Source organism: Citrus clementina, unplaced genomic scaffold, assembly GCF_000493195.1.
Source record: "Citrus clementina cultivar Clemenules unplaced genomic scaffold, Citrus_clementina_v1.0 scaffold_2, whole genome shotgun sequence".
In the NCBI taxonomy this organism is placed as follows: Eukaryota; Viridiplantae; Streptophyta; class Magnoliopsida; order Sapindales; family Rutaceae; genus Citrus; species Citrus x clementina.
The window spans coordinates 16,197,035-16,210,156 of NW_006262688.1; the positions used below are offsets into that span (position 1 = coordinate 16,197,035).

The 13,122-nt window shown below is 33.6% G+C and overlaps 1 protein-coding gene across 2 annotated transcripts; it reads left to right on the forward strand.

Annotated features, from left to right (window-relative positions):
- The first annotated feature begins 10,237 nt into the window (after nucleotides 1-10,237).
- On the forward strand, nucleotides 10,238-12,862 carry LOC18053480 (O-acyltransferase WSD1). Of its 2 annotated transcripts, none has more exons than XM_024191448.1 (5): nucleotides 10,238-10,442; nucleotides 10,520-11,101; nucleotides 11,854-12,207; nucleotides 12,334-12,483; nucleotides 12,558-12,862. In XM_024191448.1, the coding sequence occupies exons 1-5, from the start codon at nucleotides 10,257-10,259 to the stop codon at nucleotides 12,693-12,695; spliced, it is 1,410 nt and encodes a 469-aa protein (XP_024047216.1). In that variant the 5' UTR covers nucleotides 10,238-10,256; the 3' UTR covers nucleotides 12,696-12,862. The 2 variants fall into 2 exon arrangements, with proteins under 2 accessions (XP_024047216.1, XP_024047217.1); XM_024191449.1 differs by having other exon boundaries at nucleotides 12,334-12,471.
- Nucleotides 12,863-13,122: the final 260 nt, after the last annotated feature.

Consider the following 13,122-nt stretch of genomic DNA (forward strand, 5'->3'; position numbering starts at 1 on the left):
CTTTTATGGCTGGTTTAACTGCCTAATTTATTTATTTTATTTATTTTCAGTTTGTTTATTTTCTTTTCGCATTTTTGCTTATTCAATTTTCAGTTTATTTTCTGCAATTTTCATTTAGCATTTTATGTATCATTGGTTTACCACACATCATTAGCATTGCATGCGTCGTTGGTTTCGTACAAATAGTGGCAGATTAATTAGGAGATCACCTTCACCACCCTTAGATATGGCTAACATAGGAGATGAAAAATTTTTAGAGCACGAAAATGACCAAGCCTTGCAAATCTTCATGAACAGCCTAGAACCCTTAGAGACTTCATGCATCCTACTAGAACAAGGTCACCATCATGCATAATTTTTCCTCCTGATGCATCACGTTTTAATTTTAAACCTAGTATCATTCAACTTATTCCTACTTTTCATGATTTTAAGTCTTCCATATTTGCATTTAAGGGAATTTGATGAAGTTTGTAACACATGTACTGATCAAAATTGTAGCATGAATATAATCAGGCTTCACTTTTTTCCTTTCTCACTAATGGATAAAGCTAAAACTTGGCTAGAAAATCTTAGGTCAGGATCTATTAGAACTTGGGATGAAATGCAAGCAAAATTTTTGAAAAAATTCTTCCCACCCCACAGAACAAATTCTTTCAAAAGACAAATCACCAACTTCACTCAAAAATCAGGATAAACCCTCTACCAATATTGGGATAGGTTTGAAAAATTACTTAACATTTGCCCACACCATGGTTTTGAAACATGGAGATTAGTGTCTTATTTCTACGAGGGATTAACATCCCAGATAGACAAGTCATTGAAATGATATATAATGGTGAGTTTAGGGATAAAAGTCTTGAAGATGCATTAGATTATCTTGACTATATAGTAGAGAATGAACAACACTGGGATACAATTGGGTCTTACGAGTCATCAAGTAAACCCCAGTCATCTTCATCTGGTGGAGGCATGCACATCCTTAGGGAAGACCATGACTTTCAAGCCAAATTCGCATCCTTAGCTAGAAAAGTCGAAGCATTAGAGTAAAAAAAGAATGATCATGTAAAGTATGTTCATAATATTTCATGTTATGTTTGCGATTCTATTGACCATTCTACGCAGGACTGTCCAACTTTCCCAGCTCTGAGAGAAAGTTTGCATGAACAAGTAAATGTCGTTGATAATTTCTAAAGGCCAAATCTCAATCCATACTCCCAAACTCACAACTATGGTTGGAGAAATCACCCAAATTTCAGTTGGAGAAATGACAATCATGCATAACCTTCACAACCAGTTCCTTCACGTCAAAATTTCCAAAACCCCCAAAGTTACCCACCATATGTCCCACCACCAAGAAAAACTCTAGAAGACGCATTGCATTCGTTTATTGAAAAATAAGAGTCGATCAATAACAAAACGATGCAAACCTTAACCAATTTGACAGAAACTAATTCCAAACTTACATCTGCTCTCATCATACATGAAAGAGGAAAGCTTCCTACTCAACCTGAACCAAACCCCAAGAGTCAACAACATCCTCAAATGGGAAATTTAGGAAACTAAAATATAAGTCAAGTTAAGTCAATTTGGTTATAACCCTTTGTGGTGGTAAAGTTGTCGAAAAACACATTTTGGACCCTCGTGAAACTAGTGAAGATTCAATTTTAGAAAATATGGAAGAGTCTGTCAAACCTTTAACACATGACGAAATAACCAACTCTCCTCCTGTACCCCAATTTCCTCAAGCACTAATCAAGCCAAAGAAATCAAACCACAATCTAGAATTTTATGAAGTTTTTAAACAAGTGAAGGTCAATATTTCTCTGCTGGATGCCATTAAACAAATACTTTCTTATAATAAATTTCTAAAAGATCTGTGCACGATGAAAAGGAAATATAAAGTGCAAAAGAAAGCTTTTCTAGCAGTATAGGTAATTTTTATTCTCTTAACCAATAGTGCTTTGAAATAAAAGGATCCTAGTTGTCCAACTATTTCTTACATTATTGGGGATCATAAAATTGGACACGCTCTACTTGATCTTGGTGCCAGTGTTAATTTACTTCTGTACTCAGTGTACCAGCAACTCAATCTTGGTGAGGTAAAACCAATGTCTATCACTCTTTTACTTGCTGATAGATCAATTAAGGTTCCAAAAGGAATAATTGAAGATGTATTAGTCTGAGTCGATAAATTCATATACCCTATGGATTTTATTGTTTTGGAAACGGAACCAATTGTTAATGAATGCAAACAAATTCCTATTATATTGGGTCGACCATTTTTAGCTATTGATAATGCTTTGATTAATTGCAGAAATAGAGTAATGAATTTATCTTTCGGCAACATGACATTGGAACTCAATGTGTTCAACATGTGTAAACAACCTCACCACCGCGAAAATGATGATAATGAGAATGAAGAGATTGATCTCATCGAGCCAATCATTGAAGAACACATTCAGGATGAGAATTTTACTAACTTTGTGGAAATTTGTTTTGCTGGTTCTTTTGAATCAATTAAAGAATTAAATTGTGATACTGCTAACATATGCTCTACACTTGATTCTATGCAGGTACCTACAGATACCGATGACCAATCGAACTTTGAAGATACGGTACAACCTGAAGAACCAAACGAAGAGATCAATCTGAAGAATTGAAGTATGCCTATCTTCCTAACTTACCCATGATTAAGAAGGTAAGTTGCTGTCTATACTAAAAAGGCATAAAACTGCATTTGATTGGACCTTAAAAGACATAAAAGGCATTAATCATTTAATTTGCACACACATAATACATTTAGAGGAAAATGACAAACAACTTGCCAACCACAAAGAAAACTAAACCCTCATATGAAAGAAGTGATAAAGAATGAGGTCCTTAAACTACTAGATGTAGAAATTATCTATCTTATCTCTGATAGTAAATGGGTAAGTCCAACATAAGTAGTACCAAAGAAATCTGGAATAACCGTTGTAAGAAATGAAAAAGGTGAACCAATCCCAACACGAATTCCATCTAGTTGGCGCATGTGCATTGATTATAGAAAATTAAATGATGCTACTAGAAAAGACCATTTTCCCCTTTCATTCCTAGACTAAATTCTTGAGAGAGTAATTGGACATCCCTATTATTGCTTTCTTGACGGCTACTCTGGCTATTATCAAATCCCTATAGCCTGAGAAGACTAGGAAACAACCACATTCATAGGCCTATTTGGAACATTTGCATTTAGGAGAATGCCTTTTGGACTTTGTAATGCTCCTACAATATTTCAAAGGTGCATGCTAAGCATTTTTAGTGGCATGGTTGAAAATTATCTAGAGGTTTTTATGGATGATTTAACTGTATTTGGTAACTCTTTTGATACATGTCTTGATAATCTACAAAGAGTTTTGAAAAGGTGCAAAGAAAAAAGACTAGTTTTAAATTGGAAAAAATGTCATTTCATGACCACTACTAGAATTGTCTTGGGCCCTGTTGTGTCTTCAAAAGGAATTGAGGTTGACAAAGCCAAAGTTGAAGTCATTTCAAAATTACCCTCACCAAAGAAAATTAGAAAATTCCGTTCTTTTTTTGGACATGCAGGATTTTATAGGAGGTTTATAAAAGACTTTAGTGCCATATCTAGACCACTTTGTAACCTCATAATAAAAGACACACCTTTTGAATGACTAAAGATTGTCAACAAATTTTTGAAAAAATAACTACTCTTTTGACATCAGACCCAATAATGCAACCCCCTAATTGGTCTTTACCTTTTGAGTTAATGTGTGATGCTAGTGATTATGCCATTGGTGCTGCTCTAGGACTTTGAATAGTGCACAAATGAATTACACCACAACTGAAAAAGAACTAGTTGTTGTAATATTTGCACTGGATAAATTTCGTTCGTATTTAATTAGTTCACCTACTATTGTTTATTCGGATCATGCTGCTGTGAGATATTTAATGTCGAAACAAGATGCTAAGCCAAGGTTGATACGATGGATTTTGTTACTTCAAGAATTTAAGTTTACAATGAAGGACAAAAAGGGCGCTGAAAATTTTGTTGCATATCAACTTTCAAGACTTACAAATGAGTCTTCAATTGAAACAACACCCATCAATGATTCTTTCCCTAATGAATTTTCATTTTCTATAAACAAAATGCCTTGGTATGTTAATATTGTTAATTATCTTGCAACAGGTGAAATGCCATGTGACTAGAGTTCCCAAGACAAGAAGAAATTTTTAACAGAAGTGAAAAACTTTTACTGGGATGATCCATACTTGTTTAAGTACTGCTCTAATCAAATTTTTCGAAGATGCATACCAGACGATGAGGTAACTAGGGTCATTCAATTTTTTCATTCTGAAGCATGCGGTGGCCACTTTTCTTCAAAAACAACAGCTACAAAAATATTACAGTCTGGATTTTATTGGCCTACATTATTCAAAGATTCACATGCACTCTGCAAAGTGTGTAAGAATTGTCAAATTGTATGGTCTATTTTAAAGCGAAACATGATGCCTTGAAACCTCATCCTTGTCATTGAAATATTTGATTGTTGGGGAATTGATTTTATGGGCCATTTTCCATCATCATTTGGATTTGTATACATTTTGGTTGTTGGTGATTATGTTTCAAAATGGATCCAAGCGATTCCTTATCGGCATAATGATCACAAGATTGTGATCCGCTTTTTAAAAGAAAATCTTTTGAGCAGATTTGGAATACCTCGAGTCATTATCAGTGATGGAGGTAAGCATTTTTGTAATAAGCCATTTGAGTCCTTAATGAAGAAATATGGAATTACACATAAAGTTGCTACCCCTTATCACCCTAAAACAAGTGGTCAAGTTGAATTAGCAAATAGGGAGATAAAACAAATTTTAGAAAAGACAGTTAATCCAAATCGTAAAGATTGGTCTCTTCGACTAACTGATGCACTTAGGGCATATCGTACTGCTTTTAAAACATCTTTAGGAATGTCACCATATCGGCTTGTTTATGGAAAATCTTGCCACTTATCGGTTGAACTTTAACATAAATCATTTTGGGCCATTAAAGTTTTTAATTCAAATCTTGATGATGCTGGTAATGTGCGAAAATTACAATTGAATGAACTTGAGGAATTAAGGAATGAGGCATATGAGAATTCCAGAATTATTAAGGCAAGAACCAAATTTTTTCATGATAAAAGAATTTTTTGAAAAACATTTGAAATTGGTCAAAAAATGTTGCTGTATAATTCTCGTCTCCATTTGTTTCAAGGGAAGTTAAAGTCAAAGTGGAATGGTCCATTTGTTGTAAAAAATGTGTATCCATATGGAGCCTAGAAATTAAGAATCCAAAAGATGGTGTCACATTTAAAGTTAATGGTCAAAGATTGAAACCATATCTGGAATACCAACCACGTGAAGCAGACACCGAAATCAATTTGAGCGACCCACCAAATCTTGATTAAGCCTTTTTGTTTTAACTTTTTGTGAATTTGTTTTACTGTTACTTTATCGTTTGAATTGTTTGATTTTTTTTCTTTGCCCTATGTCTTGAATGAAGTGCATTACGTTATCTCTTGTTCAAGTGTGTTGTTTGACAATTGTGCTTTAGCTCACCAAATTTTTGTACTTGTCATGAGTACCTCCATGAGAAGTATCATTTTCAAACATTTACAAAACTTTCACATGTAAAATTTCACCTGAGGAAATTACTCTGATTTTGTAAAGCACATCCTATTTGGGATCTACAACCACCAGACTTAGTATCCCACGTTAAAGATCTAGAAAGACAATTAAATGAAATAGAAGATGGTATTTATGAACTGCAATTGGAACTGGAGGTAAATTAAATAAAAGGACGATGGTGAGTTATATTCCTTGTGCCTTTTTTTTTTATTTTGTTGTTCTTCTTCACTTTTGATTTGATTTTGCAAATTTGATTCATTTTGTGTTTATTCACTCTCTAGTATAAATGATGGATAACGGTACTCCGTGACTTTTTAAGTTGGTATTTTTTAGTTTCCCACAATAACTGAAACATCGAAGTCAAGCATGGAAGAAATACAACATAATTTGCATCAACGTTTTCCTTCTCTCCCTCAAAATGCTTTTAAGAAGATTTACAACGCTCGTTGTGAACGACTGCGTTTGTTAATGATCAATGGGATTCCTGCTGACATTCACTGGTTAATTGAAGCAAAGGTCTGACTGGTAGGTAAGTTTTCTAATTTATTTATTTCCTACATGCCTGGTTTTTGTAAAAGTACATTTGCTAAGAAAAGAAGAGCTAAGCAACCTGGCTCTAAATATCCGAACTATATAAGACTTGCTTGCAACAAACCACGTTATAAAACTTTAGGAATGGTTTCTGTAAATTGTGAAGATAAAATTAAATTCGTTAAGGATGGCATGAGTAAAGAATCATTGGATGATATCTTACGATCTCTTGAGACACATCCAAGCGGATATGTTCAACATGAATTTCATAATTTATGGAAGTTGTTCCAAAAGGAAAGTACATAGTTTAGTGTTGGGAATCTGACTCTAAAAAACCTTGTTTGCTAGTTTATAAGAAAACTGGATGAGAAACCTATTCTCGACCCATAGAGGGCGTTCAAGCCGTTACTGGACGTAAAAGTAGAGGAAGACGTGAGCCACAATCACAACTACCAGTAAATATGTTTTTATTTTATCTTTTGTATTATTATTACTATTTTTGTCTTTTGTGTGATTTTATATCTAATCATTGTTTGCTTTTTCTTTTCACAGTTTGCCTTTGAATTATTGAGTCAAAAGCTTCACGTGTCATTTGACAAACACACCACCTCATTTACAGATGTATATCATTGTGTTTGTTACCAAGATCCTTAAATAGAAGCCCCTTTTCAAGCACTCACAAATTGTTTCTTTTTAGAATTGTTCTAATGGCAGCAACTTCAAGCAGACAACTCAAGAACATTTGTGTGCTTTCTGGATTTCGCTATGGAAAGTATAAGGAGTTCGTTCAGGCAGCCATAGATCTTGGTCATGCTATAGCAGAGTGAAAACTACATCTTATATATGGAGAAGGTGACCGAGAGTTATCAAAGCTTGTCTCTAAAGCTGCTTTTGTTCGAGGAAGCCAAGTGCTAGGCATTATCCCAAAAGCCTGAAAACCTTTAGGATGTCTACCAGACCCACCAACTAGAGAAGAGTTAGTTGTTTCAAGTATGCAAGAAAGAATATCCGAAATGTTAAATCATGCTGACACTTTCATTTTCTGGCCAGGAGATCTTGCAACTTTAGAGGCGCTAATTACATTTGCTTCTTGGGCCCATTTGAATATTCATCAAAAACCCATCGGTTTGTTAAATGTTAATAATTTTTTTGATGGCTTAATAACATTTCTTAATGCAATTAAAAATTATTTCATTCCACCCTTAGAGGCAAAACTCTTTATTTGTGCTCCTACTGCTAACGAGTTACTTGATCTTTTGCAAGCTTACAAAGCAGAGTCAGATCCCATGACTTTGGCGTTAGATTGGGGAATTGATGATGATGGCAGTAACTCTCATAAAAAGTGTAAATTAGATTTAACTCTCCGTTTGTAAATATTTTGCAGTAGTGGCCAGGTGATGTCTTCTAAACTCTACTCCTTTCTTTAGGCATTGAGGAAAATGTCTCCTTCAGATTGGGGGGAGGGAATAGTTGACAATTGTGGAATATCTCAGTCCTGGTGATGTTTTACTAGTTTTTGTAATAAAGACTAACTTTGGATAAAAATTTAAGTCGAAAATTGCAGAATATAGAATGTAGTGTCTCTAGAAACTCATCTTTTTATTTTTACTATTTTGGGTATTATTCACACTTATTCACACACATAGTTAGTCAAGAATTAAATGATATAATAATTAACTAGTAAAAGTGAGGCAAAATATAAAAATGAGAGAATATTAAAATTTTAGTTCTAAGAGTGGATCCCCTAACCTTAACATATTTTTAAATTGTTTTCTAGTAATTTCTTTTCCCGCAATTAATTTTCTTTGTTTAACAAATTGACAACTAGATTTTTAAATTACTTGTGGTTCGACCCCAGACTCACCAGGTTATATTATAATTAGACAGTCTTATACTTGGGAGTAATAACACTTTTGAGTCACGTCAGGGTTTCAATTTTTTCATTCTTCAAGAGCATATTACATCAAACAAAGTTCCAAATATACTCCTTGTATGTTCACGTGATTATGTTCTGAATTTCATGCTTTAACATTATGTATATTATCATATACCATTAATGTGTGATTTTATCAAATTTTCATGGAAAAACATGGCATATTAGCATACATATTGCACCCAAGATCAAGACATAAACTACACAGGCTCTGATACTAATGACGATTTTCTAAATAAATCATGCAGTTTATTTTGTTCAACCAAATCCATACCTTATTGGTTGATGCGGAAACGAATCGTCACGAATCTGTAAGAACAAAGAATAAGCTCCTTCCAATCTCCGAAAGTCAGGAACTAGCACGAGCAGATCGCAACGACCAGAAATTGATTGCTAGGAACTAAAACCTTCATGAGCAAATCTCCTTCACGAATGGATCGTCACGAGTTTATGTCACTGATGATCGGAGGACAATCATGTACTTAGAAAATCCCCTCAATTCAGGAAGCAAGAACCCACAACCTTTTTTTCTTTTATCTCACTCTCTTTTGATGTTACTCTGATTCTTATGATTATTATTGTACGTGCTATCACTCACCCATGTAGTGTTTATATAGTACAATAAATGTAGTTTAATTCAAATCAACTTCCTAGAGTTATTTGATAAGCTACCTCTTATATGATTAGGATTAAAATAAAATACTAATTTTATCTTATAAGAATCATAAACAAACTCTAAGTTATCTTATTACTTACGTTAAATTAATCCATCTTAGGCGTTAAATCTAACATGAAATTTATCGGAAGTTATATCAGAGCCAAATAATAATCGGCGCCTAAATGAATGTGGACGTGGACTCAACTGTGTCCGCAAAAAATTCAGGTTTATGTGAACCAACAAAAAATAGAGATTTTTCAACGGGCCGGAATTGTTGTTTTCAGAATTTTTTTTTTTTTCAAATTGTCCTACTTCGGCTCAAAATAATTGATTCATGGGCTTACTTTTATTTATTGCATCTTTAGTCTTGCGCCCAACAAATTAATACCATATGATCTATCGACATAGCAGGTTCAGATATGAGTTATGCAGATATCTGCCTTTCTACAAAAAGAAAGAAAATGATAAAACTAAATTGAAAGGATGAAACCATTTTAGAAAAAAGAAAAAATATGAAAGGAAGAATGAAAATTTGCAAAAAAGGGGAGCTTCTAGCTTAGCTTCCTCTCCTTCGATTGACATAGTTTGATTGTGCAACCAAACTTTTACATTTTATTTATTTGTTTATTTTAATAAGAGATCTGTGTGAACATGAACATAAACAAAACCAACATTAATCGAGGTCATTAATGCGATTCACAGAAAAAATTGCCACATATAGATGATTTTCAAATATATAATTATTAGCTAGGCATGGTTCTTCTAGCCCATCACGAATCCGTAACTACTTAGTGGATAATATTTTTTTGGTTCAATTTTTTTTTCTCTGTCTCCCCATACATAAAATCATAAATATACATTTCGTCCAAGTTGTCGCTTAATTAATTATTGATTTTCACTTGGTTTAATTTAGCTTTAAACGTTTGTAAAATTTGAGAAATTCTAAATACATCAGAGATACTACGATCACCTAATGCATGTATGATATGTTTAATTGAATTTAATATAACCACTATTTTCATGGTAGTTTTTTGAATTAAATGCAAATATGTCATAACATTATTTACTTATTGTATAATTGACACGGTGCCCCTAATGTATTATATAATTTCTTGCAAAACTGAAACAACTATTAAGGTGAAAATTATATTAGTATGCGAGTCCATTTTTATATTGGAATATATATATAGATCCCTCATTTTCATGTGAAATTAAAAGACGAAAAGGAAAACTACAAAAATTAAAAGACAAATTATACTATATTGGCTATGTTAATTTATATAATTTGGTCCTTGTTTTATTAAAATGGCGGTAAAAGTTATTCAATACACACACAACCACTATTTTCTCTCGTCATAATTAATTTTATTATGTCAATAACATTTAGCTGGCGGTTTATTTATATAAATATATGATAATGTATTGGTTGCTCGATTATTGGAAATTCCAAGAAACACAACCGAAATGGAGCTCAAGGAAGCAGAGGAAATGGAGCCTGTGAGCCCTAGTGGTCAGTACTTGAACAGCTCAGCACTTTCGCTTTCTGTTCTTGGCGTCCTGGAATCCGAAATTCCAATTGACGATTCTCAATGTTTTTCATTACTAAAAGATATTTTTCTCCCCATCAACCCACGATTCTCCTCTATCATGGTAATATTAAACTTTAATTAGATTTTAATTACTATTGTTGAATTATCACATATGAAACAGAAATTATATTACAACAGGTTGTGGACGAAAATGGAGAAAAGCAATGGAAGAGAGTTGAGGTGAAGCTCAGAAATCACGTGAAAGTTCCCATTTTCCCCTCAGGATTGTCACCAGAAGCGTATGATAAGTACTTCGATGACTATATTTCAGAAATTGGAATGGAACTGTTTCCGCAAAGCCAGCCTTTATGGGAAGTTCATATAATCAAATACCCTACAAGCCATGCAGCTGGTTTCTTGATATTCAAGCTTCATCATTCGCTCGGTGATGGATTTTCTCTAATGGGAGCTCTTCTTTCATGTCTACAAAGAGCTGATGATCCTTCTGTTCCATTGACGTTTCCTTCAGTCAATCGTTTCCCCTCGAATAAGAAAGATGGGAATAATAGTAACATTTTCAGTAATATGTATAAAACTTTCTGTGTGGTTTCTGAAACTGTATCAGATTTCTGTTGGAGCTTTGTGAAGAGTGCATGGCTTCAAGATGATCGAACCCCAATATATTCCGGGGATGATGGAATCGAGTTCCGGCCGGTCAGCGTAGCAACAACTGCCTTTTCTCTTGATCAAATCAAACAAATTAAGACCAAAGTTGATGCGGTATAGTTAATTATTTACTTTGATCACTTCTAATCTTTACGGACTATATTTATTAATGGTACTTTTTTATAGATAGAGGGACGCTACCTTCTAAAAATAAAGTTGTTTTAGAATTCTCAGAAACATTTTTTACAGGCTATATAATGATAAATTATTACAATAATAATCTTAAAATTTGAATTTTATTTTTGTAGCCACATCTTTAATCGGTGAATTTTACCTAGGAAAAAAACCTGTGACCGAAAGCAAATTATGTGCTATTTTTTTTTTAATTATAGAACTAAATCAATATTTCCTCTCACTTCATAATCATGTGGGGCTTGTTTAATAACGCATCTAGACTTATTTATGCGTCGCTAGTCAGCTGCTAGACAATATCTTCATAACAGCTAAATGATTTTGATTTCGATCGTGTTCCCATTCTTGCCACGTTTTCTTGATAATTAATTGAGCTGTCACATAAAATACTTGTCCATTATGAAAATATACCAAAGTTAACATCAAATCCTGAATTTAGATAACTCAAAAGACATAGTGGGTGGTCTATGACATAAGAGGGAATGCGTCTAAATCAATTAATTTTCATCCATTTAATTCATCTGAATCTGCTAAAACATTTATAGGGTCGGCTGTCCTTTGAATTTATCACTCCACATGATATGAACACACGTACTTTTGAATTTTACAAATCAATTTATTTTCTAGCTATTTTATTATCATTAACGAGTTCAATTAATTTTTCTTGATTACAGACTGTTAATGATGTAATTGCCGGAATAATCTTCTTGGGGACTCGGTTATACATGCAAGAAATGAGGCAGGGCTCAGGCGAAGCAAATTCTACAACATTGGTGTTGCTCAACACAAGGGCTTTTCGAAGCTACGAATCAGTGAAGGATATGGTTAAACCTGATGCTAAATCACCATGGGGCAATTACTTTGCTTTCCTACATGTATCAATACCTAAGTTGGCTGATGATTGGTCTTCAAATCCACTCGATTTCGTCGTGAAAGCACGACAAATCATGAATGTCAAGAAAAACTCTTTAGGCGCTTACCTAACTGGCAGACTTCTGGAGATTGTGAGAAAATTTAGAGGACCTGAAGTACGTAATATAAAAAAATATCAATTGTTGTAGCCTGTGGCCTGTGAGAGACATATTATTTAATGCCATAATAACAATAATATATCAATTAGAGGAATTCTTTATAATTAATAATTTGCATTTCAGGCAGCAGCAAGATATATCCATAGCACGCTGAAGAATTCGAGTATGACGATTACAAACGTGATAGGGCCGGTCGAGAAAATGGCTTTGAATAATCATCCTTGTAAAGGCTTATATTTCGTGGTGACCGGTGCACCTCAGGTATGCATAAAGGTAAAATTTGTTAATTTCTCTGCAAAACGTAGTTCAAATGTGAGAACTTATGCTTAATTCTGATCATTTTACAGAGTCTTTCAGTGACCATTGTGAGCTACATGGGAAAGCTAAGGATTGCCGTTGTAGGAGAAGATGGCTTCATAGATTCCCACAAGCTGAAGTCAAGCATTGAAAATGCCTTTGAGATGATGCTCAATGGTACATCATGAACAAATTTTCTGAATGGTCACACACCATTTGCCTCATAATTAATCAAGTTTACATTTGCCAAAAATTCTATAATTATGTATTTAATAGAAAGGGATTATATCGGGTCAAATATGGGCACATATTGTTTAGACTCGAACTAGATACACATCTAAAAAATTAAGAATAGTAAATGCAAAATAACCGCTTTAAATTTCTTTCTCTAGCTGTTGCCTTTATTTTCTTTAGTTTCGCACATTAGGCTAAGGGGTTACAATTTTTCTTTTTTTCTTTTCTTTAGTGTGATAAATCAAGAGATAATGTTGGTAAAGTCAACCAACTGATGATCATCATCCTATAGCGTGAAAGTAAAATTTCTCAACTCTTAGAAGTAAACCTCTTCATTAAGAGCATACATTTGAATTAGGCTTTAATTATTATTATGTTCTA